Here is a 27,701-nt window from a genome sequence, read left to right on the forward strand (position 1 = left end):
GGCTGGCCGGGGACCCAAGGCCCGCGGGGCTGAGAAGGGCAAGGGGGCCACCGGTCCCCGTCCACCGAGGGTGAGGACAGCGCACGAGCCGGGAACGAGCTCCGGGGAAGGGGCTCACCTTCCCACCCCCCGCCTCCCACGGGGTTCGTCAGCCACACGGCAGCTTCCGCCTTCTTCCCGCCTCCCCGCCGGCCTCTCCCGGGAGCCGAGAACGGGCGTGGACGGGACCGACGTGGACCCGCTTCTGGATCTCGGACGGGCGGCTTCGGGTGTGGGGTCACGCCCAGCTGCGGGAGCTGCCAGGGCGGATGCAGCCGGATCGCCCCGGTGTCGGTGGATTGGGGTCGGGCCGTAGCGGTTCCTAGGGGAGGAGCGGTGGAGAAACATGGACCCCTTCGACAGCAGAGCCACCTAGTGCCGGAGCGGCCCTGCGCTCCCCCTCCCAGCTTCTCCGCACGCAGACGCGACAGGGCCGGCGGCAGGCAAACTGGAAGCCCAAGTTCGAGGTGGGCGCGGAAGAGACTGTCCGTGGTGCTGAGCCGGATCTGGGCCACGGGTTCGCGGAGCTGCTGAGCCTCACCATCCAAATGTGGCTGCGGACTCGGGTCGATTCTAGCTGAAACTCCCTGTCCCCCCTCTGCAGACCGCCACGCTTCCCCTGTCTCAGGCGCTCGGCCCTTCTGTCATTCCCGGGGGCATTTTGTCCCGAAGGGTTTCCTCGAAAGTAAGCACGCAGCGCTTGACCGGGCAATCTCTCCGTTTAGTCCCTGAAATCACTAGCAGAAAAAGATGACTGCCCTCAACAGATTGTTACCCCTGGCTTCCCTGGTGCTCATCTGCTGGGGTAAGTACCAGCCCCGCTGCCGTGGACGATGGAGATAGCAGTGGTAATGCTAGCAATAATAACCCTTATTGATGTTGTGGATGGCAAAAAGGAGCCTGGTTGGCTTCCCTCTGTGCATCTCTGGTAGACACAGAGAAATTCATGGGGATTCCATAATCCTGAGATGGGAAAGACGCCTCCACCCCACCGCATTATTCCCCAGGCTCCCAGGGTGGTGCTTCCGCCTCTCCTTCAGTTTCCTGATCATTCCATAAGAGACCCCACCCCCCACCCCTTTATGGTAAAAGGGATCCCAAGCGCGTTCAGAACACATCTCCTGGGTTGCACTTCCATCCCATTCTGAACGAGGAGCCAATACTCCTGAAACCTTGCTGGGTCCCCAGAGCACTTTCCCTACATTAACACAGAAACACAAGGTTTGGTGAAAAGGCCTCGCTGTAGATACAGCTGCTTCATTTGAATAATGAATGAGAGGAGAACAGGTTTCAGCTATTTTGCTGCAATGTAGTCATAAAAACAGCCACTGGAAATTGGATTTTTAAATTTATTTTTCTTGAACATGTGGAGCTAAGGGGTTTGGTGTTGTGGCGCTGGGTGCCTTGTTTGTCTGTTGTGAGAGACTGAAGTGACCCTCACCCTCCCTTTCATCAGAAACGCTAAGCTAGAATGGTGTCAGAGATGGATTTCCTAGAGATCGGGTATCCAAATATATGTAAATTTTATGTAAAAGGAATGTAAGGAGTCTACATAATAATTCTGTGTCTGCATGTGTGGTACTGTGTGTCTGAGCAGATTAGTGTAGGTATCTCAATTCATTGGTGAGATAATCGAGAGAGAGAGAGAGAGAGAGAGAGAGAGAGAGAGAGAGAGTGTGTGTGTGTGTGTGTGTGTTGGGGTAGGGTGTCTGGACATCTCTGCTCTCTGCTTTGATACATCAAATTTACATGTGCTTCAGTTGATGTATTGCTTTCCATGATTTAGCTATATTCCTCCATGCTGAAATAAATAGCCAGGGTAATGCAGCATGATTCTACCCACTCACCTTGTTGAAACTAGACATGCGGGATTATGTTCCCATGATTGGCATAAAACTCATTTTGCCTGTGCAGTGGTAGACATGCTGATAATAATAGTCTTTTAGTACCAAGCCTCCAAGACTGACTCCAGCTGCCGGCATTATCTGGATTTTGCATGTGATCAGAGGCAGAGCCAAGTTTACTGTAGAACAAAATGCCTGATGGGCTGAGGAGGGAAAGTAATGTCAGTCCCAAGGGCAGACTCACTGCCGTCCATCCCCAGTAGAGTAGACCAAGCCTGGAGATGAAGCAGACATAATAGGTTGCCAATGATCTCACCTGCTTTGAAGATTTAAGGCTGAGATTTTCTCAGGGGAGGCTAGGGCTGGGCACATGAGGCTTAGAAGAGGTTAGCCTGGCTGCACAGGAAAGAATATCGGGAAAGCAACAGGAGATGACGTTGTACGGAAGATTCAGAGTCATGAATACCCTCTCAAGGTCCAGCTGTTTCCTAATGGAAGCTTGGAGGTGTGTGTGTTCTGGAGCCCTGGTGGTAACGTGGGTTCTGCATTGTGCTGCTTAACAGCAAAGTCAGTAGTTCGAACTCACCAGTTACTCCTCAGGAAAAGCGGACGCTATCTACTCTTGTAAAGATGTATCGCCTCAGAAACCGGAGGGAACATGTTTAATGTGTCCTGCAGGGTCTCCATGAGTCGGGTTTGCTTTGTTTTCTTATGTTTGATTTTGGCCTGAATTCTTGTGGAAGGGAACCAAAGCAAGCAACGAAATGCACGATCCCAGAGTGGCTTGTCTGGGGCTTGGCTTGGACTCTTCCTTTGCCTCTAGAGCCCAGGTCTCAGCCTCCTCGAAGGTACGTCAGGGAGTAGGAGCAGATTAGCTTCACCATCCGTTCAGCCCCACCACTGCCTGGTAGGAAAACCTTCACAGCATATTGACAGAATGCTGTGCTCGATGTTCTTTCTACCCCTGCCTGCTCCATGCAAAGAAGACCTTTGGGAAAACGTGAACACATTACATGCGGCTTAGCACAGCCTTTAACTATTTTGTAATCTGAATGCCAGTTCACCAAACCCAAAAGCTGCAGAAGAAATGAGAATTCATTCAGAAAAAGCTAGCTGCTAAATAAAAGGGAGAGAGTCCTGCTTCACAAATGCCATTTCCTTTGGCTTGCAGTGATCCCAGTGTTGGAAAGTTTCCATTCCAAAGTTGGTCTTCACATAATGCCAAATATTAATGAAAGAGGCTTTGCTAGTCGTTTGTTTGCATGCCCTAAACAAAGTCCTTTAATGAAGTATATTTTATCTTTTGAAAATTTGTACTTGTCTCTCTGTCTCTCTCTCTCTTTTTTTTTTCATAGTTTCCAACCCATCAGTTCTTTTGATCCACACAGGAGGTGGTATGATTTCCAGATTAGAGGTGGAAAAATGAGCTCAGGGAAATGAAGGCTTTGCTAGAGAACTCTTGTCTCCTGATTTCAGTCTTTCAGTGGAGCTGCTAACCACAAGACCAGTAGTTCGAAACCACCAGCCATTTCACAGGAGAAAGTTGAGGTTTTTCTACTACTGTAATGAGTTATGGTCTCAGAAACCCACAGGGGGCAGTTCAACTGTGCCTTATAGGGTCGCCACGAATGAGAATGGACTCATTGTGTGTGTGTGTCTTGTTCTAGAGCATCCTGTGGGGACAAGTACTGCTCTGTAAAATTGCCAGCTAGGCATGTGTCCTTCCGTCTTGGTTCTGAGCCACCCCTAACACCTTGTCTTTCCTAAGCTCTCACCCAGAAGGCACCTTTTACCTTCTGTGCTCTTTTTCTGCCGGTCTACCCCTCCCACCTCTGTGTTCAGGAATGTCTTCTCCCAGCAGCCCTTGCTGTATCTAATTTCTTCAATGCCTTGCTGAGTGACTGGTGTTAAACATATTTCCTTCTAACCCACGCTTTCACTACCTTGGTGCAAAGGAAAGCAACGGAGAACAGGCTCACAAGAGGGATTTGCCATTCCCCAGAGAAGAGGACTATTTAGGGACAGTGGAGCAGATGTATGTCTGTATGGTCAGTACGTATGACTGTGTACCTCAAAATAGATCGATATCGTGCTCTTCTTTAGTTGGAATCCCTCTGTGGTGTAAACAGTTAATGTGTGTGGCCACCAGCTGAAAGGTGGACGTCCTCCCAGAGGAGCTTACTAAGAAAGGCCTGGTGGTCTATGTCTGAAAAAAGAAAAACAACTATTGAAAGTCCTGTGGAACACAGTTTTTCTCTGACACATGGAAGGTTTCCAAGACTCAATACTGACTTGACAGCAACTAGTCCTGTCTTCCTTTGTTAGATACAACCATCATATTCTTTCTTCGTCTTCATTTCATTATTATAAGTAAAATTAAAGAGAAAACTAAAAGTCAAATGACTTGACCAAGATTATTTCAGGAGTTTAAAATTGAGTCAGCAATAATGACTGAGTGCCTGCTCTATGTACAACCTTTTCTTAGATACATAAAGACTTTCATAGAAATGGAGTACTGATTTAAGAAAAAAGAAAAGGAGTACTGGTGTGCTGGAGCCAGGGGCCTGGGTGGCAAAAATGCTTTGCACCAAGTTGCTAACCAAAAGGTTTGTGGTTTGAATTTACGCAGAGGAAACACAGAAAAAAGACCTGGTGGTCTGCTCCGGTGAAGATTACAGATAAGAAACCCCATGGAGCTTAGCTCTACTCTGTACCAAACAAGGTCACTGTGAGTCAGAACCCGCTCCAAGGCCATACGTGCCAGAGGCAGCTTGTCCCCACTCATGAAGCATAAGTTCCCATTTCTGCCCAGTTTGATATTCAGTCATGTGGGTAGCTTGACATCCAGTACAGTGGGTGTGTTTATATCACAGAAATGGGCAAATACTACAAAGCAGGATCCTTTCTCCTCCCTGGAGAACTAATTGTTAAACTTTGTGTCTGGATACCACTGCATAGAAGGAATGATGCTTCCCTCATTAAAAAAATAAAGTAAGAATTAGAAATCTGAGAAGCACTTGCAATAAATGAGCAGAAACAAATCTGCTGGCATTCTATTGGTTACTGCTTCATGAGCCAAAGCCAGGAGCATGTAACCTAGAAACACACACACTCACTGCAAAGCACAACCCAACACGGAGGGGAGGATTGTGTGGTCACTTTGCAGTATACTCTGTAGGACTTCCATGGACGGAGCTGCTAATAATAAAGTAAGCAGTTTGGATTTACCAGTGGTTCCATAGGAGGAAGGTGAGTCTGTCTGCTCCTGTAAAGATGTAAAGTCACAGAAACCCAAAGGGACCGATCTGCTCTGTCCTACGGAGTCACGATTAGTTGGAATCAACATGTTGGCAGTAAGTGAGATCTAGGACTTCATTAGCAGTCTTTCTGCTGTCAAACAGGATTTTTGCCTGAGAAAGAGAAGTGATGGGGTTTGCCCCCTCTGGATGCCTAGGATTATTGTCACCTCAGGAAAGAGGCTACTCTACATTGCCGCCGTGCTACATTCACCATCTGGACTTTGCATATACCACCTTTCCCTCCTTTAACGATGACTGAACTCCTAATACAGACCAACCCGTCTGCTACAGAAGGGATCCTGGTGGCACAGTGGTTATGCACTGGACGGAAATCCTCAAGGTCGGCAATTTGAAACCACCAGCTGTTCCTCAAGAGAGAGATGGGGTTTTCTAACCACATGAATAGTTACAGTCCAGAAACGGACAGGGGCAATTCTACCCTGTCCTATAGAGTCTTGTCCTATAAGTCGACATCAACATGATAGCAGTGAGTGATCTACTAGAGAACATGTGCTCTTATCTACTTCAAGACAGGAGCTCGGGAAATTATTTCGTTTCATTACCATTACCTCCACTACCGTCTAACTCCAAACAAAATCATCTTTTAGTCTGATCACTATATCAGCCTGTTAGCTGTCCTCCGTTCTCCCTCTCTTGTCCTCCAGCACACCTTTAGATTATTCTCAACACAGATTGTATAATTTTGCATAAAATCAGATCATGTCATTCTTCTACTCAAAACCTACCAATGTTCCAATTTTACTCTAGGAAAAAGCCAAAATCCTAAGCAGGATCTATAAGACTTGCCTCCATGACCTGGTCTTTGGCTATCCTTTCTACCCTGCTTCCTCCTTCTCCCATCATGATCACTGAACTCCCGCCTTGGTCTCTGAAAATCCAGACACTGTATAGGTTCCTCTTGGTAACTGGCAGATCAGTATAAACCCCTGATCTGGCCCATACCCTAACAGTTCTCTCTCTCTAAAGAGAAAACTGGGACGGAGTGCCTTATCCCATATGAGTTTACCAATGGGATATCACAGGATTTTAACTGATGAATGCCCATGAAATCCAACTTGTACCCCCTCTAGTGAGAGGCCTTTATTTTTTGATTTTTCAAAATTGAGTGGCCAGTCACCTGGCATCTGCCCTCTGGGTCATTACTGCCCCACCCTGGGTCAATGTTGGGGAATTTTTCTTCAGGATGAGGGACATCTCACGCCCTCGGAGGGTACTCCCTTCCCCAGACCAATATAACGGCTCTTGGATCACCCTCCTCTCTCTCACTGTAAATGGGATGGCCACGATGGACATCATTCCCATCACTGGATCGCAGAAATGGATCTAATTGATCTGATAGGCCAAGGGGGACTTCAAAGAGGAATTTCATTTCTTTTTTGAAATTTCTGATTTTCGTACTTCCCAGAGGGATATTAATGGACCCAATTTCCCCTTGGACTCCTGGGACCTTCGGAAGGGGGCACATCTCTTGTTTAGAGGGCAGGGGAAACTGCTGAAGGTCCCTTTTTTATGTTTTAACTCCTTCCTCAAATGTGGGTCGGATGGCGCTATCCGCTCAGCTTTCTCAGTCCCTGCATCTCTGCTGTATGACACGAGGAGGTGGCAGCCAAGCTAGAGGATCCTATCGTTTTGATATGGAGTCCTCTTTTTGCCTCCATATGGGGAAACATACCCCTGAACTGGTGTCAATTCCCCTCCCAGCCAGCAGAGGACATAGGCCATGTCCAGTTAGAAAGCGGTGGCCTGTCATTCACATTGAGAACTGGAGCCTGACAGACCCAGTCCTCCCTGGAGCCGAACTGGAGCCAGAACACACATGGTGAACATATTAGTTCTTTTGGCTAAATGAAGCAGCCATATTTAACCATCTTTTGCTTTTCTTTATCCCTGGTTCCGGCATTGCCCTCCCAAACCCTCAACGTCCTCCCTAAAGGACTGTTGGGAGGAATGTCCCTAAGGTAAGGTGACCAGACAGTCCCGATTCTTAACAATCCTGCAGCGTTTTAAAAGATTCCCGATTTTTGGAAAGAATGCACGACAAGGTAGGGAACGGTGGGAGAACGGGAAGGGAATATACGGTTTTCGGCTGCCATGTGGCTATTTCGCCAGGATATGGATTTTATATTATTTTTGTTGATTTTATGATGTTAAACTTTAATAATAACAAATAATTGTTGAGAACTGATTATTGAGAACTGCTTATCAAAATTCGCATTGTTGATCAGTTGTTAGAATTTCGACCACCATTGTTTGGACTTAAAGAACAATGGCATTTTTTGGCATTGGCAACGACGAAAACATTTTGTAACTGTCTCTCAGATGATACACATCGTACTGCGTGCTAGTGCTAGCTAAACAAGTGATGTCAACAAATCAGCTATTCAGATCATTTAGGTAAGTAATTTATTTATTTCATAAATATATAAATTTTCTTGAATTTTTCAGACAGTACTGGAATGATGTACAAAAATCATTCAATCATATTACTCAAAATTTCCCATATAGTAATATTTCCAAAAATGATCTTTTTGATGAGGTATCATTATTAAAAAATATATTGATAAGGAAAAGGTTAAATCTTGGGCATCAGCAAAATACACAATAGAGAACAAATTGTTAGAAATATTTCCTCATTTTGAAACAAACCATATTCCATACATTAATGCACTAGAAATTGTGGAATATGCGCTGTCCTTACCAGGAACTATTGCTGCGACTGAACGCGCTTTTAATACGGTAAATAAAGTGTGGACATCAGAAAATTCACAATTAAGTGTTGAGACTTTGAAAGCCATTTTATGTGTGAAATATAATTTAACAAATTCTTGTGAAATATTTCATGACCTTTTAAACAACGACAGCAATCTACTAAAAAAAATTCACTCAAATGAGAAATATACCAAAGAATAAAATAATATTATACCTAATTCTTTAATGTATTATATTTGTAAATTGTACTTATGTTGAAATTAAAAAATATATATTACAATACTATTTTTGCGTTCTATGAAAATTTTTGTTGCTCCATATAGACCCAATTTTTAATCAAGAACCCCCACCCCCACCCTGGTCAATGGTGTCCCGGTTTACCAATGTTAAAATCTGGTCACTTTACTCTAGGGGCACCTCCCATCCATTTTGTTTCTCCTTTCTAGACCTAGAGCTTTCGTTTGCCGTTTTCTCTTGCTGTCGGTGTGAGGCGTCTGAGCTTCTCTGTACACCCACACCCCTCCCCCAACCTCGCTTCCTTGGAGTCTTTTTACACACTTCCTGTGTGCACAACACCCCTTTCTTTGGGGATTTCTTGGCACACCCCACGGTTCATTTCATCGTTCTCCATACAGTCCCCTCTCCAGAGGACGGAACCATGGATTAGGACTCAGGACTTGCTTCGTATCCAAGGTATGTCGCAGTCACACACACTGGACCCTGGAAAATGCCAAGCCACCAAGGGAGGACTTGCAGTCCAGTTTTCTCAGCCTGGATCATGCACGAGGCTGCCTGGCTGCCTCGGTAGTCTGTTTTCACCACTGACTGCCATCTTTCTAACTCTTCTAACAGCCTCAGGTCATTACTGGGAGGCAGTCAACTCTGTGGATGGAGCAGGCTGCTAAAACCCAGGTGGGATGCTTCCCGCGTCCTTTTCCACCAGGGCTGCTGCTTCATATGGGTGGAAAATATCCTGGATGAGCCCCCAGTTTCATGAGAAGCATTGTTGAAATCCCACACATTGTATTGGTTCCTCTTGGTAATTGGCAGATCAGTATAAATCCCTGATTTGGACCATACCCCAGTGGGTCTCTCAAGAGAGAACTGGTACGGACTGCCTTATTGCATATGAGTGTACCAAGGGGCTTTCACGGGATTTTGATCATGAACACTCAAGAAATCCAATCGGACTCACTTTAGCAAAATGGAAGCCTTTACTGTTTGATTTTGCAAAATCAGGCACCCAAGCCCTGAGACAAATTGGCCAAAAAGGGGTGGAGGGGGGGGGCATTCCTCACAGCTCCTCTGAAAGCAGTTTATCCCTTAGTTCATAAGCCCCCTCCCCCATTCCTCATGGCTGAGTTCTGTGGGGTTAACAACCTTTCCAGAGCATCCCCTAAGACTTGTTTCCCCTCACCCCTCTTTTTTTTAATTCATCTGGTTCCCACATTCTCTACCCCAGGTGCCTGAGCTCTAGGGATTTTCCTATCAGTTATCAATTGGTGCCCTGGTTATTTAGTAATTACCTAACTGTGTTAGTCCAGGTTGACTAAAGAAACAAATCCAGAGACATTTGTGTGTAAGAGAGAGTTTTATATTAAAGAGTAATTGTATATTAAGAAAACATCCCAGCCCAGTGCAGATCATGTCCATAAGTCCGATATTAGCCCATTTATTCCATACTAGTACATAAATTCTTCTTCAGACTCATGCAGCACAGGCAATGATGCAGAATGCAGGAAAGTCACAGGCCAGTGGGTGGAAAGTCTTATGGATCCAGTGGTGGTGAAAGCATCTCCAGGGTTCTCCCTGCCATCTGTGTGGCTCCATGTGGCTTGTCTTCAGGAAAGTGTAGCAGAGAGAGTTCCCAGAATCCTCACGAGAAGGCCACGCCCACAAGGAGGGATTAGGCCTTGACCTGATTGACAGGTTAAACTCCACCCCTTCATTCTTATATACCAAGTTGGCATGAACTTGTGTAACTACCACAATGGTAGATTTGAACTGCCAACCTTTCAGTTAATTACAAAGTTTAATCATTGCAACACCTGGGCTCCTCTTCTGCTTCCTCTTCTGTTTTACTTTATTCCCTCTTATAGCATTCACTACAATTCAACTTGTTTATTTTCTCTCTCTGCCTGAATGGTTTCTACTTTGTCCCCCTCTATCATCAGTACCTGACACACAGTAGGCCTTCAATGTATACACCGGGGCTTCAAAATTTTTGTGAAAAATAGAATTAAAAGATAATGAAATTTTTTAAAAAGATAATGAATTTTCCCACAAGCTTTTTGAATCCCCTTGTACATTGACTAAATGAACAAATAAATGAAAGCCAGCATAACATGAGTAAATGACATTTGTATAAAGCAAATTCACATAAATTATTCCATTGAAATATCAGGACAAATTTATTACATACACACTGCTATTGAGCGATCCTATGGCGAGCTGCCTCACAGGGTTTCCTAGGTTATAATCTTTACATTTTACTCAAAATTCACTGCCATTAGTTTGATTTCAACTCATACTGACCCTGTAGGACAGGGTAGAACTACCCCTGTGGGTTTCTAAGACCATAACTCTTTATGGAGTAGACTGATGGGTTTTACAGAGCAGCCAGTGGGTTTCAACTGCGGATCTTTAACTTAGCAGTAGAGCACTTAACCACTAACAGGACACCTTTACCGTTCTATTTGGTAGGTATAATTTTCAAGAAATTTAGGCTTAAAAAAATTAAATAGTAGATCCAACCCAGGCCTTCAATTACTAAATACAGTTTTGATCCTGCCTCCATAATCACGACAGTAAATTTCTTACAACATGTTCCTGTTCTGCTTTCAAAGTCTTCTTCACTGAACTACCTAGTCTTCAGCACTTCTCCTCCTTATGAATGTGCCCAGGCTCTGGACGACAGAGCGGTCTCTCTGCGCACCCTCTACCTTGGTGTACTTGAAACTCTCTGTGCAGACCATGCTTTCTGTGTCACCAAGTATTCAATTGTGACTTCAGACTCGTGACATGCTAAGGGAATTGCCAAGAATTCCTCTCGAGATGTGGCCCTTCTCTACTGGACAGGAGCCCTCCCGCAGACTGCAGAGGTGACTCTGAACTCTCTTGTTCTCCCGTGCGTGTGTATACATTAAACAGCTTCCTTTTGTAAATGGTGACACCCGACACTGACTCCGATGTGTTCTGGATAGTGAAGAGGCCCGGTTTCTCTTTTGTTTTCCACACTGTACACCTGTTAATGCAGCCCTCATTTGCACTTGCTTTTGTTGGCAGCCTTGCCTTGTTTTTGTCTCACTCAGAGTTTGCAATCTGAATGCTCGCCTCCTATAACAAGCCATTAGCCTCTAGAGGGCATGGACCTCCACATGGCACGCAGAGTCTCATAATCTGACATCTTGCCAATTTATTTAACCTTTTCCCTCTCCTCTGTAGGCAGCACTGCCCTCACTTAGTGATCAGCTCATTGTCTTCCTCATCGCTACTTAATCTTCCACCACATAGCAAGAGTCATGTATATTTTTCATAAAGCACAGATAGAATAGTACATGCCCTGGCATCAACATAATAAGTACCTTATATGGTGAGTGGCATATAGAGGCTTTCACAACATGACCGTATGTACAGCAGAGTGACACACCGCCCAGTTCTGCACCATTCTCACATTGGTGTTATGTTTGAGCCCATGGTTGTAGCTTCTGTGCTAGTCCATCTCCATGAGGGTCTCTTGCATGGTCTCATGGGATTGTAGTTAGGGAAGCCCTTTAGGGCTTGGTTAGTGCTTTATTCATCTCTGTTTCTCTCGTCTAACATAAGGCTTAGTATAAACTTTCAGGGAATGTTTATTTAATGATTGGCTGGGTGGATGGATGGTTGATGGATGCATGCAGAATCTTTGTCCCTATCTAGACTCCTAGTCTTTGAGGACAAGGCTCAATTATATACTGTGTTGTATCTACATTGCTTCTAGAAAATGATTTCATTAAATATCTTGTATCATCCATGTCTTCTCTATATCACTGTGAGCCTCTTCTGAAGAGACTCTACACAGAATACACTCAGAGAGCATAGGTAAAGGAACAGTTACATGCATTTGGGTATTTTCAAATGATCTCATTCTTCTTCCTTATCTGTCTCTCCTCCTTCCTCTCCTTTTTTCCCCTCTCCAATGTCTTTCTCTCCCCAACACCCTCCTGTTCCTTCCTTGTCGTCCACTCTCTCTCCAGTCAATGTCTGCTTCCCTGTGTGTGTGGAGGTGCCCTCGGAGACGGAGGCTGTTCAGGGCAATTCCATGAAGCTTCGCTGCATCTCCTGCATGAAGAGGGAGGAGGTGGAGGCCACCACGGTGGTGGAGTGGTTCTACAGGCCTGAGGGCGGTAAAGATTTCCTTGTATGTTTGACTACGGACTCTGGGTTTGCTTTTACTGACTTCTGCCACTGTTGCCCCCCTCTCGAGAATCTAGGGAACGGTGTAACAGCCACTGCACTCTTGCTGAAGCGCTGGTAGCTTCTCTGAGAAACACAGTTTAGGGTGAGCCCAGCCGCATTGAGAGGAAGGGTATTATTGGACAGCGGCCTGTGGCCCTGGTTACACGGAGAAGGAGGGAAGAGAACAAGATAAACAATATTTAGATTACACATTGGGCTGCTGCTCACTGCAAGGTCCGCAATGTGAAATCATCAGTCACTCTGTGGGAGAAAGAGGGAACTTTCTACACCCAGAAAGAGTTACAGCCTCAGAAACTCACAGTGACAGTCCGACAGGGTTGCTATGAGTTGGCATCAAGTGAGTGTGCTAGGCAGTGTCCTGGTGGCACTGTCAGCTAAGCATTGGACTGCTAACCACAGAGTAAGCTGTTCAAACCTTCCAAATGCTCTGTGTAAGGAAAGTGAGGCGTTAGCGCCCATTAAAGATTTACAGCCTCAGAAACTATATAAGATTGCTGTGCATTAGAATTGACTCAGTGGCAGTGAGTAGGGTGTTGAGCTAGGTACCTTACTAAGAACATTGCCTATGTTTTCATTTATTCTTCTACACCATCCTATGGTATGAATTGAATTAGAGAAATGGAAATAACACAAGTATAATTAATAAGATAATAAAGAGGTTATCTTATTTAACTTCCACAATCCCAGTGGAATAATAAAGTAGGCATGCCCAAGGTTGATAACTCAATTGGTACACCCAGTATAGTCACATCAGTGGGTAAATTATTTAAATGATTCTATAGAAGTCCGTGGATGTTTGCTATCTCAAGCCATAAAGGGCCCTACTCCTGTCCTTCCCACATTCTTGAGTGGGGGGGACCCTTGACTGCCTCAGGGTCTCGGAACTCATGAATTAGCCCCTGGGAGAGCAAGGAGTTTCCAAGACTCTGTTCCAGCACGGTAGTTCATATCTATAAGAATTGGTTGGTGTCAGTGTTGAAATGATTTTTCAGTATTTTGAAAACCATCCTAGAAATGATTGTTATTCTTATTTGAATGAACTCTGGAGCCTGATGGCTTGGGCTGTAATCTTGGACAGATTGCCTAACCTGTGTCTCAATTTCCTCATCTCTTAAAAAGGGGTAAAAACCACAGTTACTGTCTGTGGTTGTTATGAGAATTCATGAGCTATACTTCTTAATGCAGTTACAAGAGTACCTGACTTGTCTTGGGGGACACCTAGGCTATTTGGCATGACATAGTCTACAAAGACCCTTGTCTGCATCCTGCTGGGGTCTTAAGAGTTGCCAGTGACTATCTAAGATTCAACAATTAGTCTTTCTTTGTCTGAAGCAAAGAAAAGTAAAGAAAAAGCAAAGACTCTGGGCACCAATTAGTTCAAAGTTCTAATGGGCCACACAAACCTTAGCCCCAAATAACTAGATGCTGCTTGGCTACCACTACTGGAATCAAAATAGAAGATCCTGAATAGAATCAGAGCAAAACATGGAACAAGACCCCAAATCATAAAAAGGAAACCAGGCTTACTAACATGATGGAGATTGGTAGACTCTCAGAAACTGTGCCCTTCAGACACCTTTCTTGCCTGGAACCAAGTTCACCCCTCCAAAGCATCTTCAGGACAAACAATAGACAGGCCTATAGAGTGAATGATACCACCAGGAGAAATATGCTCCTTAGAATAATCATCCATACGAGACCAAAAGGGCAGCATTTGCCAAAAAACAAAGTTCAGAAGGCAAGAAGGGGCAGGAAAGAACAGATAGAAATGGGGAACCCAGGAGGAAGAGGGGAGAGTGCTGGTACATTGTGGACGCACTAATCACTGCCGTGAAATGAGTAGTGTGGAAATCACGAGTGGAAAATGAATTTGCTTTGTAAATGTTTACCCAAACACTATAAAAAGTTTAAAAAAATTACTAGCTAAAAAAACCCAAAACATTACTAACTAAATAAAGAAACCCAAGCAAACAAAAAGAAATAAGTAGAAGAATGCCCGGAGTACAGTGAGTACTGTCTAGATCACACACGGGCGCTTCACAATGTTCCCTGAAAAGCTTCATTATCTTTGAATTGTTTTCCCACAAGCTTTTAGACTACATAAATACATGAATATACATATGTATTTTAAAGCCATACATACAGCCAAAATACATGTATTTTGAAGCTATACATATACATACTGTGTCTAATATACATTGCTATATACGTGAAGCCATATATAGAAATATATACACATACACATGTGTGGAGAAGGAAATCTTGCTTGGTTAAGTTTGGGGCAGTGAGAAAGAACAAGGCCTTCAACATGATGGATTCAACAGTGGCTGCAGCCGTGGGTTCAAGTACAGGAACAATTGTGAAGATGGTGCCGGACCAGACACAGTTTCCTTCTGGTGTCCAGAGGGCCGCTATGAGTCAGAACTGACCCGACAGCACGTGTAGACGGCAACAACACACTGCACATGCATGTGCTTCTCCGCCAAACCCGTGGTCATTGAATTGTTTCTGATGCATCGTGATTCTTTAGAGAAGCAGGTTTCCAGGGCTGGAAATAGATGTGGAGCTGCTGGTGAACTTGAACTGTCCAGTTTTCAGTTAGTGGTCAAGTGCTCAACCACTATATTCCATGACTTTCACACACGCATTTGTATATACTATGTATGTATATACTGTGCACATATACATACATACATAAGTGTGTCCACAAACACAGTACGTGTTCATATATATTTTAATAAAACCATGCACATACACATGCACATACACAAACCCACACATATATATGTAAATAAAGTAACTGGGGCTCAAAGAAAGTTAAGTTCAAAGTCAACTAGCTAGTGAAAGAGCTTAGATTTGGACTAGATCCATAGATTCACAACAGATCAACACTTTTTCCAGGAACACCCTAACCTGTTGGAGGCAAGTACCTCTTCCACAAGACCCTTAATGGAGATGACATGGTGAAAGGAGTTTCACTTGCACTTCGTTGTAGCCTCCCTAAATCTGAATGCATTTTTAATTTCAGGCTGTTGATCCCAGTCTGATAGAGATTTGCTCTAATCAGGCATTAGGACAGGAACCAGTGGAAACTTAACCGAGCTTAGCACAGGCTTGTTGGTGCCATGTTGGCCAAGCTGGGTGAAGGTCCCATCTTGGACAGATGTAAAGGCTCCTGTGTCTCATGCTTGGCAATCTACCAGTCACCGATAGTGCTTTCGGCCCTGCCCAAACTGCGGAAAAGGTGGCTCCGAAAGGAGAAAAGAAATCTAGTAGACATTTTATGATGGTGGGCATGTCCTAGGTCTGGGCTGGCCATAAGAGTAGCCACTGGCCATCAGTGGCGATCATGTGAAATGTGGCTAGTGCACGTGAAGAACTGGATTTTAAACTTTGTCCTGTTTTCAGTCATTCAAATTTGCCTCACTTGGCTAGTGGCAAGCACAATGGATATTACAGTTACAGACCTCAGAAGAGATAGACATGCTTGAGAAATGGAATGTAGAGAATTGATTCCAGTTATAATGGACTCCACAGAAAAAGCCCTGACCTGTTCATACCAGCCTGCAACATTCTCCTCCTCTGCGATGCGCTGGCCTCCTCGGTCCTGTTCCCGTGGCCTGATGCAGACAGCCCTGAATCCCCTCAGAGGGCACAGCTGGGGAGTGACGTGTGGCGCATTCAGTGTCTCCATTATGAATGAAACCGCCTCTCTTGGTCTCCACCTGTTCTCTCTCTGACTGTTCCCATGACACATCTTACTCTGTCTCTTGTTCTTCCATTTTATCCTTTCCAATCCTATCTCCCTCTTAACTCCCCCCTCCTGGGTACTTGTGTATCTCACCTTCTTTCCCCCTCTCTCTCTTTTTTCTCTGCCCAGCTTCCTCCTGCCTACTTTTCTCTTGCTCCTCGCTTGCCATGTCCGTATGTCTTGATATTTATTTGCCTCTGCCCACCTCTCTGTTTTTCCTCATTTCCTGCCCTCTCCTTTTCCTTATCACCCTACTCCTACATTCTGAGTGTCCTTGCAACCTTGTCCTTGATCGTCCTTGTCCTTGTACCATTCTGTTCTCTCTACTGTCTCCATCTCTGCTTGCCTGCTCTACCCTCTCTCCTGTCCCGACGTCATCTGCTTCTCTACCCACAGATCTATGAGTACCGAAATGGCCATCAGGAGGTGGACAGCCCCTTTCAGGGGCGCCTGCAGTGGAATGGGAGCAAGGACCTGCAGGACGTGTCCATCACTGTGCTCAATGTCACCCTGAATGACTCTGGCCTCTACACCTGCAATGTGTCCCGGGAGTTTGAGTTTGAGGCACATCGTCCCTTTGTGAAGACTACGCGACTTATCCCGCTTCGAGTCACTGAGGAGGGTAAGGCTTGGGCACCAGGTCCAGGGGAGGGAAGACAGGTGGGTAAATGAAGACACTTGGAGATTGCTAAAAAGCATGTATTGAGGAGGTGATATCTAAATCTGTCACCATTGATCTGTTTTCTTTTAGTGGCCAGCTTGTCTTTCATGTCCTTTCCACCAAGCAGGAAGTTTGGAGATGGCACAATACCCTCTTGGGGCTTTTGGTTTCATCCTTAGAGCTTTCACAAAATCTAATGTTACCAACTCAACTAGCCCTTCTTTTTTTTTCTCACATTGTTATCTACAGTTCATCCATCCTCCTGCCTATAAGTAGAATATCAGTGGCTCTCACACACTAGTGGTCCTTAGGTCTTTCCCAGTGTCCTACAGATCTTTTTAAAACCCAAACTTTCAGATTCCATAGGTCTGGGGTGGAGCCTGAGCACTTGAATGCCGGACATTTTCCCAGGGGATGCTGATGCTGCCAGTATAGGGCCCACACTTGGGGGACCATTGCGCTAAACCAAAATGTGTTCTTCCATCAGGATTGCACATGCAGCCCCTTCTCATGCCGCACAGCTTCGTTCTCCACGGGGAGAGAGGGTAGCTCTCTAGTCTTGACTGTAAATTCTTCCGACTCCACAGCTACTTCTCACTGGAGGGGGGGGGCGGGGACTCTTTCAGCAATGTAGCTCGAAGGTTTCTGCTGATGCCTGAGTCTGAAAATCCCCAGCGTGGGGTTGGAGGGTACTTTACTCCTTGTTCTGCTCTCCATGGGCTCTAAGAACTGCTGCTCCTAGGCTCTTGAAAAGCCTCCTTCACTTGTCTGGAGTACATGTGAATTTCCCTTGGTGCTTTCTCACCCAGGCGTAGTGATCATTCAATTAGATGTACCTTTTCCCCAGACACTTGCCTCCCACACTTTCTTAGTGAGTAGTCTTGCTGCACCAAGGAGCAGAATGCTAAGCAAGCAAAGGTGGGGATATGAGAGAAGAGACCACATTAAAGATGCCCAGGGCTTTCCCTAGAAAAATGCATCTAGGAATCCTGACTTCCAGTTTATACATTTATTTATTTCTTAGCATAAGTTCTTGTGATAAAAATTATGAGGTAAACTTGAGAATGGCAGAGAAAGACATGCAATATGTCAAGCAACATGACTAAACTGGGAGGTAGTTCAATTTTGCAAGTGCAAAGGCCACCTGAATCTAGACTCACTTCTCCCCTCAGAGCCTGACTCCTTCTGTGTAAAACACAGGGGTTGGACCAGCAGCTCTCTGAGATACCTTTCTCTCAGAAGTTCCCTTATCCTCTGTTTATGGCAGGGAGTTTGAGAGAGTTTTGCTTTCTGGGGACAGGGAGCGTAGTGCCTTCTACTGGCCTCTGTTGGGAACTGTTGGCTGGAGAGCCCCAGGATATGGGAAAATCCCTCGGTCTCCCCACCTCCTGCTCACTCAGGTTTTATCTCCAGCGCATTCAGTAGAAAGTGAGGCAAACCCTTTCAGGTACCAGGGTAAGGCTTAGGTAAGAATGTAAAGAAAATGAATTTGTTATTGTGGACAGAGAGAGTCTGGGGATGTTTGATCATGCATAGTATCTTGCTAGAAGTTCTGAACAAAGAACGGACGTCAGAATCGCTCATGGGGCTTTCCCAAAATGTAGAGGCCTCCTCACCTGCCTGGTCTGGGAAGCAGACATTGAAGTGGCTCTCCAATGATGGGAGCATGCAGTAGTGTTGCCCCTCCTTTGGTAGGGGTAGGGACAGGGTGCTGGGAGGGCGAGAGGCTTGTGTGAGGTCTTGAAGCACATTAGCGCCAGCAGCAGGCTCAAAATTCACATCCTTCGCCTATCAGGATATTTCTGCTGCTCTCCCCATCCCCACTCCTGCCACCTTTCATTTTTTTCCCTCCGTGGTGATGCTGAGAGCCACCTCTACCAGGTATTCACTGGACCACTGCTTAGAACAGCCACTCCACCACAGCATATCCCTTTTCCATTGTGGTCCCAGGACCTCTCCTCTGAGACGCGGCCTTAGCCTGGCATAGACTTTCCTTACCTGGCTCTAAGACAGAAAACGGAAGCCTCTTGAACTTGGGCTAATGAGAACCACTGAGGCCAGCTTCCTATGTTGTTTCAGAGTTTTGCATTTTAAAAGAGACAACAGGTTTTAGCTGCACAGTCATATCACAGATGGCCAATAGGTGGTGACCAGTCCATGAGAAGACCTTGAGCTTGTGCAATGTTCTCAGGGGCTTTGAGCTATTCCTCTGTCCTCCATTCCATGTTGGAAGCCTGGGCCTGCTTCTCTAAGCTGAGCTCTTAATGAGCAAGGCCCTGGACAGGGGAGGGGGCTTGAGGTCTATGGATAACAAAGGCTCATAAGCAGTGGGTCTCAACCTTCCTAATGCTGGGACCCTTTAATACAGTTCCTCATGTGGTGGTGACCCTCCCCCCAACCATAAAATTATTTTCGCTGCTACTTCATCACTGTAATTTTGTTACTGTTATGAATCGGGCGACCCCTGTGAAAGGGTCATTCGACCCCCAAAGGGGTTTTGACCCACAGGTTGAGAACCGCTGCTCATAAAGCTGGTTCACTGCTAGGTGATGGGGAGAAAGAATAGAGCCTTGGTGGCATAATGGTTACATATTGGACTGTTAGCTGCAAGGTCTGCAGTTTGAAACCCTCAGCCTCTCCATAGGAGAAACAGGAGGCTTTCTGCCCCTATAAAAAACCACAGCCTCCGGAAGCCATAGGGACACTTCTCCCCTGTCCTGCAGGGTCTCTTTGAGGTAAAATCAACTCTCTGGTTTGGGATTGAGGAAAGAGCATGTGTCAGCACATTGCCCATGTACTGTTTTGTCAGTTGTGATACCCCAAAGACCAGTATTTAATTATTCATTCAACAGCTACTTATTCAGAAGCTCAAATTCTAGGAAGAGACTAGAGGCTATTAATTCATAAATAAGACATAGTGTCAATAGGCACATGTAAGTTGGCAGAGAAGAGAGCCTGTGTATAACTCTGCAGGAGAAGCTGAGGAAAATCTCACAGCAGTGGAGACTGAAGTCAACTCTGGAACACTGATCCAGAAAACAGAAAAGCACAGGGGGATGTAGAGGCAGGGGAGATGGGTGTGTGTGTGTGTGTGTGTGTGTGTGTGTGTGTGTGTGAGTGAGGGAAGATCTAGGAAGGACTAGGAAGAAGAACCATCCATAAAATTCAAAGGACCACAGTGTGTAGGCAAAGAAAAGTTATGCTGACAACGGACCGGGTATGAGGTGAGCGGAGCCGCACTGTGTGCTGCATATGCCATCTGTGTAGAGTTTGGGCTTTGTCCCGAGGAAGTTTGTAAGCAGGAAAATGGCGGATCAATTCTGAATTTCAGAGGTAGGGTGCTGAGGCAGTTTAGTAGTATACAGGATCATCCAGTACACGTTTTGGTTTGTGTTTGGGATGAACCTGGTCTTTGTTCTGGGACTTTGACGGAAAATGAACTGGAAGATCTTGTCTGTAATCTAGCCTCTTTGAGAACATATCCAAATTACAGGTGCATTGTCTCTGCACACGTGGTTTCAAAGCTTCTCCCTAGAACTACACTCTCCAGCATGCTTCAGAAACTTAGAGGACATACATCATTGGACTGAGGCACGCCCCTTGTTGCTATGTAGACTTTTACATCTTACAAGATATTCTGAAATACAAATGTAGTTGTTAGTTGAGTCCTTGCCTGTTATTTCCCCAACCTCCAACACTATCTCAAATAATATTCATTAGTTACTATAGTAGCCACACCAACCCTCACAAGTGGAAATTATTCTTCTCACTTTACAGATTAAGAAACTGAGTCTTAAATAAGGGAAATGACTACTTACACAACAGTAAGTAGCAAAATTAGGACCCAATCACCTATACCTGGCTCTCTGAGCCCAGAATTCCTTTCACAGCTCTCGTCTCTTCGTTTGCTCAGGACCCTCCCTCATCCCTTCCTCCAGAGCAGCTGGAGAACGTGGACACACAGGAGAGTTTTTGGGTGTGGAAGCTTTTAACTCACTCCTTCTCGGTGGCATTAAAGCCAGTCGTTATTGAAGCCATGCATATAGACAGGTCTGATGTATCTGGCGACACCACTGGCAGCTCTGAGCTTGGTGGACACACACATACCGAGATCCCCTCTTCCCCGCAGCTGGAGAGGACTTCACCTCGGTGGTCTCAGAAATCATGATGTACATCCTCCTGGTCTTCCTCACCTTATGGCTACTCATTGAGATGGTCTATTGCTACAGGAAGGTCTCAAAGGCTGAAGAGGCGGCCCAAGAAAATGCGTAAGTGCAAACATGCCAACATGCTGCTTCTCATGGGTGAGGAGCTAATAATGTATGTGCATCCTGCACTGTCTTCCTTGCAACCTCTGAGATAAGCACCGTATTATAGCTACTCTTCAGATGAGGGGTCCGTCTGCGCAACTGGGCCTAAGGACATCAAAAGAGGCAAAGCAACTTGAATTCACATGCGGTGACCTTTGGTCTGCACTCTTATTCACCGAGTCAAAGGCATTCAGCCGCCACCACAGCCTTCTGAAAGATCATTATTATATCCATTGTCAAAATACATACAGCATCACTTTTCATGATATCTACATGGGGAAATAAAACGCTAAAACTGTCTACAATGGTAATAGGAGGAAGTGCTGTGTTGGGGAAGCTTGTCATTCCTGGTGGCTCAGGTGCCTGGGCTTCAGTGCTTACAGTTGGACAGGAAGTGCTCACACAAGGGGCAGAGTTGAAGTTGAGGCCCTTAACAGAGCCGAGACTCACGGAGGACGATAATTCAGGGAAAGACTAGCGCAGAAAGCAGTCAGCCCACAGAACCATGAGCAGAAACAGAAGCGGATCCACTTTTGTCTTGCAGATTCTTGAGGATTAGCAGTCATAAATTTAGTCTTCACAATATCGAGGATTTAAATTTATACAACCCACATAATCCAGGAACTCCCTAAAGAAGAAATTCGCTAAGAAAGTAATCCAACCCTCCCTCACCCACAGATGAATTCCCGCTGTATTGTTCTCCAGTCCTGCCGTATGCATGACACAAGCGGCCGGCTTTGACAAACAGTGTAGGTAGAAGTCCGAGTTCAGAGTGCTGGCTCGAAAGGCAGGTTTCTGTGTGTCTGCCTGTTCTCGGAAGGCCCCAGTCCTGGGCCCCAAGGACACGCTCTGTCCTGCTTCTCCTTTCTTGGCCGCAGTGCGTCCCTCTCATCTGGAACCCTGCCTCATAACATTACTGCCTTATCTCATTAACACCCTGGAACTGCAGAAGCATGATCTTGTCTCATTTACATCGTAGAAGTGGAAGATAATTACATTAAATCATAAAAGTGGCGGAAAATTATGTAATACAGAATCATAGCTCAGCCACGTTGACACGTTTTTGGAAGACAATTAATTCAATCTGTAACCCCCTGCCAATGATAACGACAGCAACCTTGTAATAGCAAGTGAAAAACCATTTTGAAGGGATCTCTCTCAATCGAAGGTGGTATACTGAGTAATGCATTGGACGGCTAACCAAAAGGTCCGCAGTTCAAAACAGATGCAGAGTAAAGCCTTGCTATTATAAACCTAGAAATTTTCTCCCAATTGAAGCTGAAAATTCAGTGAAACCCCACTGGGGTTTTTCAAAGAACTGTAACTAATGTTACAAATCACCTGGGAAGTCAAAGGCCAAGAACAGTCTATAATAGATAAAGCTAGATTATAACTCTTTTATGCTTTGTAGATCACATAAGGTCCCTGTACCATATTTGTCCTTGCTTTTTGTGTAAAAAACATTCTTAGTTCATGGATCACACAAAGCAGAAGTTAGCCTGTGGTCTTAGTTTGTGAACCCCTAGTCTAAAACATCTCAAAGACCGGAGGTCACACACACACACACTGTCCTTGGATTGACTGCTTTACGGTGACTTCATGTGCATCAAAGTAGAATAATGTTCTGCACTGTTTTCAGGGGAAGATTTTTTCAGAAGTAGATCAGCAGGGTCTTTCTTCTGAGACCGCTCTGGGTAGCTTTGAACCTACAGTCTGTCAGTTAGCAGCCTGACAGTTTGCTTCACCCAGGGTCGAGTCTGAAGATTCCTTATAGAGCTATAAAAGTGAAGATTTTATGGTATCAACATAGGAATAAAAAAGGAACCCATGGCACAAACAGACAACACCATGATGGATTGATTCATGCATATTTAAAACAATGGTTGGCAGATTTGGGCTTAGAATCGTAGAAAGAAGTAAGAATAAATGAAGACAAAAAAATTAGATTCACCATCTTTCACACTAGACTAAAAATAGTGTAACTTAAAGTAAGATACAAAAATGCAAAACTCTTTTAAGGGAATGAAAATAATATATTACCATGGACTGCACAGGCTTTCTTAAAATACAAGAGGCACAAGTTAAGAAGGAAAAAATAGAATTTTTATTACATTTTGAGAGAAAATATCTTAGAAGGAAAACAACGGAACAGTCAAGTTACAGAGGTAGAGACCCTAGTAGTCTATAAACATGAAAACAACCAATAATCAGGGAAATGAAAATGAAAGGCATATAAAATAGAATTTATACTTATCTGTTTAGCCACAATTGGAACAATTCTAAATCTTGAGAATAATATAGACTAATGAGAAGACTCATACACTGCTGGTGGGAGTGTTCATTTACAAATATGAAAAGAAACCCATTGTTCTCAATCTGCTGAAAGGGCCCTTCTTGTTTTCCCTTGGGAAGCATTGCCAGAAGGAAATGCAGTGTTCTTCCGTGGACACCCCTGATCCCGTGCCCTCATTCCCATATTCCCACCACTGGCGATGAAAGCACTGATCTGTTCCCCTCTATGTTCCCCTACAGGTCTGACTACCTTGCCATCCCATCTGAGAACAAAGAGAATTCTGCAGTGCCGGTGGAGGAATAGAAGCTAGAGGATGTGGCATGAGGTGAAGGGGAGGGAGAAGTGGATAAAAGTGGAAGAATTTACAGGGTACCTCTGTCACCCATCCTTAGGTCAATCCCTACCCCACCCAACGCCCCCACCTTCTGAGTACTTCTTTAAGTTAATGTCCATCACAAAATTGTGTGATATTAATGCCTCAGAAAGAGGGTTGCTAAAGAGAAAAAAGAAAAAGAAAGAGGGTTGCTTTGGCTGAATGTTGGGGCAACCTAAACAAACTCCTTAGTTCAAAGGCATAATAAATACCGACATCCTTGTTTGTAAGAATCATGGATTTGGTCAAAGAATCTTTGTGCTAGGTTGAGCTGGGCACTCTCCGTGAGCTGCTTCATTGACAGGGGGCTGAATGCTGAGGGACTGGATATCCCAGAGTCAGTGATGTCAACGGTATCTGGAGGGTGCCCTAGGGGCCCTAGCACTTCCCTTTATGTATCCATCCTTCTGTCCATTCATCCACCCATCCACTCAACTTTCATCTTTGATAACCTAATTCAGTTAGACCTCTGGGTACCATGACTTTGCCAGAAGAACCGAGGAGGCAACATCCCTACATGCCCTCAATTTCACCCCGTCTGGCTTTCAAGAAAGCAGCTCCCTCTACAACTCTTATCTCTTCTGTGTTCCAAATGACTTTGAACAAGTACTGGAACTAACACCTCCCAGTTCTCACCTGGCTGGAACTGGCCCTTTCTCTGCTACAAGAGAATGGACACGCCAGTGAAAGAAGTCACTGTGGGAGTGATTAGTGCAGGCCAAGACCTCAGTCATGAAGCGGAATGCTTTGAAACATCCCCGCCCCCGTCCCTGGCCCATTTAGCAAGAGCACAGAGCAAAGCATGTCCCACTAGGTCTCCAGTTTTAGAAATATTAAGAATGATCTTAAGGCTACTCTTTGTAGCCTGTTGGATGCCCCAGGGTTGGATGCCAAGGAAAGATGATTTAGGAAAGACTGTTAAATTTGTTTCTTAAAAACATGTTCTTGATACTAATGGTATAATATGAGGAATCCTTAAAAGTGTGTGGAAAAGGGAATACAATCATGAAATTGCTCCACAAACTTTATGAAGGCCCCCATACACACTGTGTACTCCCTGCGCGAGCACACAGCCACGAGAGAGCTGGGAGGCATTTGCCCATCCCCCTGGGACGGAACTTCCCAAGGGTTTTGTTTTTCCCAAATGTTCTGTGGTTCAGTGTTATTCCTCATCTTGCAGGACTTAACTGGTGACTTCAGCGGACTAACTAGAGAAGATGAGATCACTTTGTTTTGTAAAACTTGGAAACGAATGGGGTAGCTGCCTAGCTGAGCCTAATGATAAGGTCGGGCAACTGGCCACAAAGGTACAGTGGATATGAGGTAGACCTTCCTGTGAGTCAAGATCTGGGAATCTGGAACATTCTCCATGTTTCATCTGAGTGATACATAAATGGTGTTCTAGTCTGAGACAAGTGATGAGCCAATGTGAAGTCAGAGGGGAGGGATGCTTTAGGTGGCTTGAAATGTTTCACCTGTGAACCCATATAACGGGGTCCTCCTCCTCTGGGGAGAGCAGAAGAACATTAGGACATTTTTACTTACTATCTCATGTTTTATCTTAATTGATGGAGTGACTGGTCAAACTACGGGGTCCTTCAGTGCCTACTGATGAGAGTGGTATGATACTTTAAGGGACTTCTCATTGGAATTGGATGAGGGACGTATCCTTTGGCTCTCTTATCTGTGGGATCTATGGGGAAAGATCACGCTCCATTTGGCTTTGCCACCTGATAAGTTTGACATCTTTTTTCCTCTTTCATCCATCCCTGAGGAATTGAAATAAATCCTTGAGCATGCATTCAAGAGTCTAATTTTACTGAAGAGAATGCATTCCTTCACTAAATTTAAGGCAGTCTGCATAGGTAATGTATGGCACAACCCCTGTAAACAGGGGCAGCCAGTAGATAATTCTTCTGATGTTAGAGCAAGCTGCCTGCAGTAATGTGAGGTTTTTCCTGGTCACGTGGCTGGTTCTTGGTAGAGTTTGCAAGCTACCAACTGTCGGTCCACTTTCCTCTTTAGCTACCGTAGACTGCATCTAATTTGCAATCAAGTGATATGTAATTTGCCTGGATGAAAAATGTTTAGTAAACCAGGGTCAGCCAATGTTTCCTGAGTGATTTCTAATGAAGGTGAATAGTACTCAGCATTTCGTTGTTCTTTACAACGAAACTTCTCTATTCTTTTCCTTCTTATAACTCCTCCACTTACCTCATCCTTTCATTAGGGCTAGATAGCTAAGAAAATACTTTCATTTCAAGCATCTCTTCTGTACAATTCACCCCCACATTGCAAATGCAAAAGCAGGATGTTATCATTCAGGTCTTCTGGATCCTAGTTCAGTTCTTAGCTCTTCTTTCTCTCGTGAACTTCCACCTACTATGTGCTTCTCTTGCTTGTCCCGGTGTGTTCTGTCACCTTTTCTCAACCCGAAGCCCATCGTACTGCTCCTCAGTAGACGGGCTTTAGTCAGCCCGAGTTGGGCTCTCACTTCCACTGGAGTATGCACACTTGTTTCCCCTGAATCATGCTTCCTGGGCGACTTGACCATAACTGTGACCAGCAGCCTACTTCAAATCCTCACTCACCTCTCATTGCTCCCCTGTCCTCAGTAGGGCTGACTGAACGTGCATTGCTCGGACAGTCCTACCTGGCACGTGGTCGCTCAGGTAAGGGCTCAGAAGGGTTATCAAGGGCTATGACCACTTTAGAAATCCCACTTGTTGTCTTGGTGCTGGAGATTTCCAGTGACTGAATCTCAGCGACAAAACGCACTTAATTCATCTTCCCTTTCTTAGTGCTTGCTTGCCAGCCATGTACTTGATTAACTCAGTTGACCTTGAAAGCACATTGCCCTGTACTTTTCCTGTCAGCCAAGCCTTACCTTACAGCCCCAACTCCGGTGTGAACATACTTTGTCCGTACCTGTCCCTACTCTATCTTTGGGTTTCACGTTCATCTTGAAAACTTAATCACCAACTTTATTCCTCTCCAAACACCCACACATTCAGACTATTTAGTCTCTGAATTACTAGTTTGTCTTTCAATGTGGAAATGGGACAAAACATGGAAGGGTAATTTTTCAAAGCATGTAGATGCTGGGAAATGTGTAACCAAGTGAATGGTTAAGAGACCACAGTATCCTCTCCTCCTACCTGAAAAAAACCCATAAAAACCACTGATTAAAAGGGAAAACATACCCATTATAAAATCTGTAAACCCAACTTTGATGTTTATGGAAATGAAAAAAAAAGCCTTTATCTCTTTCATAAATGAAAAGCCCCCATCTCAATGAATGTACCTAGTAGTTCCAAATATATCTGAATAGTACGCACTCTATGTTTGTCGTTCCAACCCTCCTCTCCTTCGACATAGGATAGCACTCCTTGGTGTCAAACAGTAGTCCAGACCACATTGTGTCCCGTGGTTTTAGGTATGAAAAATATTATCATGCAAATCTTTCCATCTCCAAGATTCTAATGTGGGTAACACCTCATTTAGGTCAGCCTACTTTCTCATCCTACCTTGAGTTTAGAAGCAGTACTGTGTCGGTGTGTACTTCTAAACCAGTGTGAACTACAGATCAAACGCAACCTCTAGCAGAGGCTAGCTAATCCTCAGAGCCAGTAATACTCTCTCATTGTATGGCAAGAGCTGCATCAGAGGGACAGTGTGTGGTGGGGAGGGATGCACTGAGGGACAGGAGCCTACGTTTGGGAAACATCATCAGACACCATCGACTGACGCCTACAGTCTTGCAAAGGATGGACCCTTTCCACAGTATCACCTTCTCCCTGCTTTTTCTTGATTTTCCAGTCAGTCTTTTTCTGAGCTCTAGAAATAATTGTTCTTGATAACTTAAGCCCTTGAAAACCAATGCCTGTATGTAGTACTTTTATGTAAATTCCCTGATCATCCAATAAAATATACCTAAAAACGA

The 27,701-nt window shown here is 44.9% G+C and overlaps 1 protein-coding gene across 1 annotated transcript; it reads left to right on the forward strand.

Annotated features, from left to right (window-relative positions):
- On the forward strand, positions 1 to 27,701 carry SCN3B (sodium voltage-gated channel beta subunit 3). The gene is made up of 5 exons (XM_004713895.2): positions 1 to 844; positions 12,148 to 12,311; positions 16,518 to 16,743; positions 20,912 to 21,050; positions 23,625 to 27,701. Exons 1-5 carry the CDS (start codon positions 790 to 792, stop codon positions 23,686 to 23,688), a joined length of 648 nt encoding a protein of 215 aa, XP_004713952.1. The 5' UTR covers positions 1 to 789; the 3' UTR covers positions 23,689 to 27,701.

The sequence above is a fragment of the Echinops telfairi genome, unplaced genomic scaffold (genome assembly GCF_000313985.2).
Source record: "Echinops telfairi isolate 266 unplaced genomic scaffold, ASM31398v2 ScPeMD7_5167;HRSCAF=5991, whole genome shotgun sequence".
In the NCBI taxonomy this organism is placed as follows: domain Eukaryota; kingdom Metazoa; phylum Chordata; class Mammalia; order Afrosoricida; family Tenrecidae; genus Echinops; species Echinops telfairi.

Excerpts from the sequence above, each read along its gene's own strand:
- SCN3B (XM_004713895.2), top strand. The coding sequence starts at position 790 with ATGACTGCCCTCAACAGATTGTTACCCCTGGCTTCCCTGGTGCTCATC. Across the intron at positions 12,312-16,517 it reads AGGGCGGTAAAGATTTCCTT|ATCTATGAGTACCGAAATGG; the intron begins GTATGTTTGACT and ends CTCTACCCACAG. Across the intron at positions 21,051-23,624 it reads GAGGCGGCCCAAGAAAATGC|GTCTGACTACCTTGCCATCC; the intron begins GTAAGTGCAAAC and ends GTTCCCCTACAG.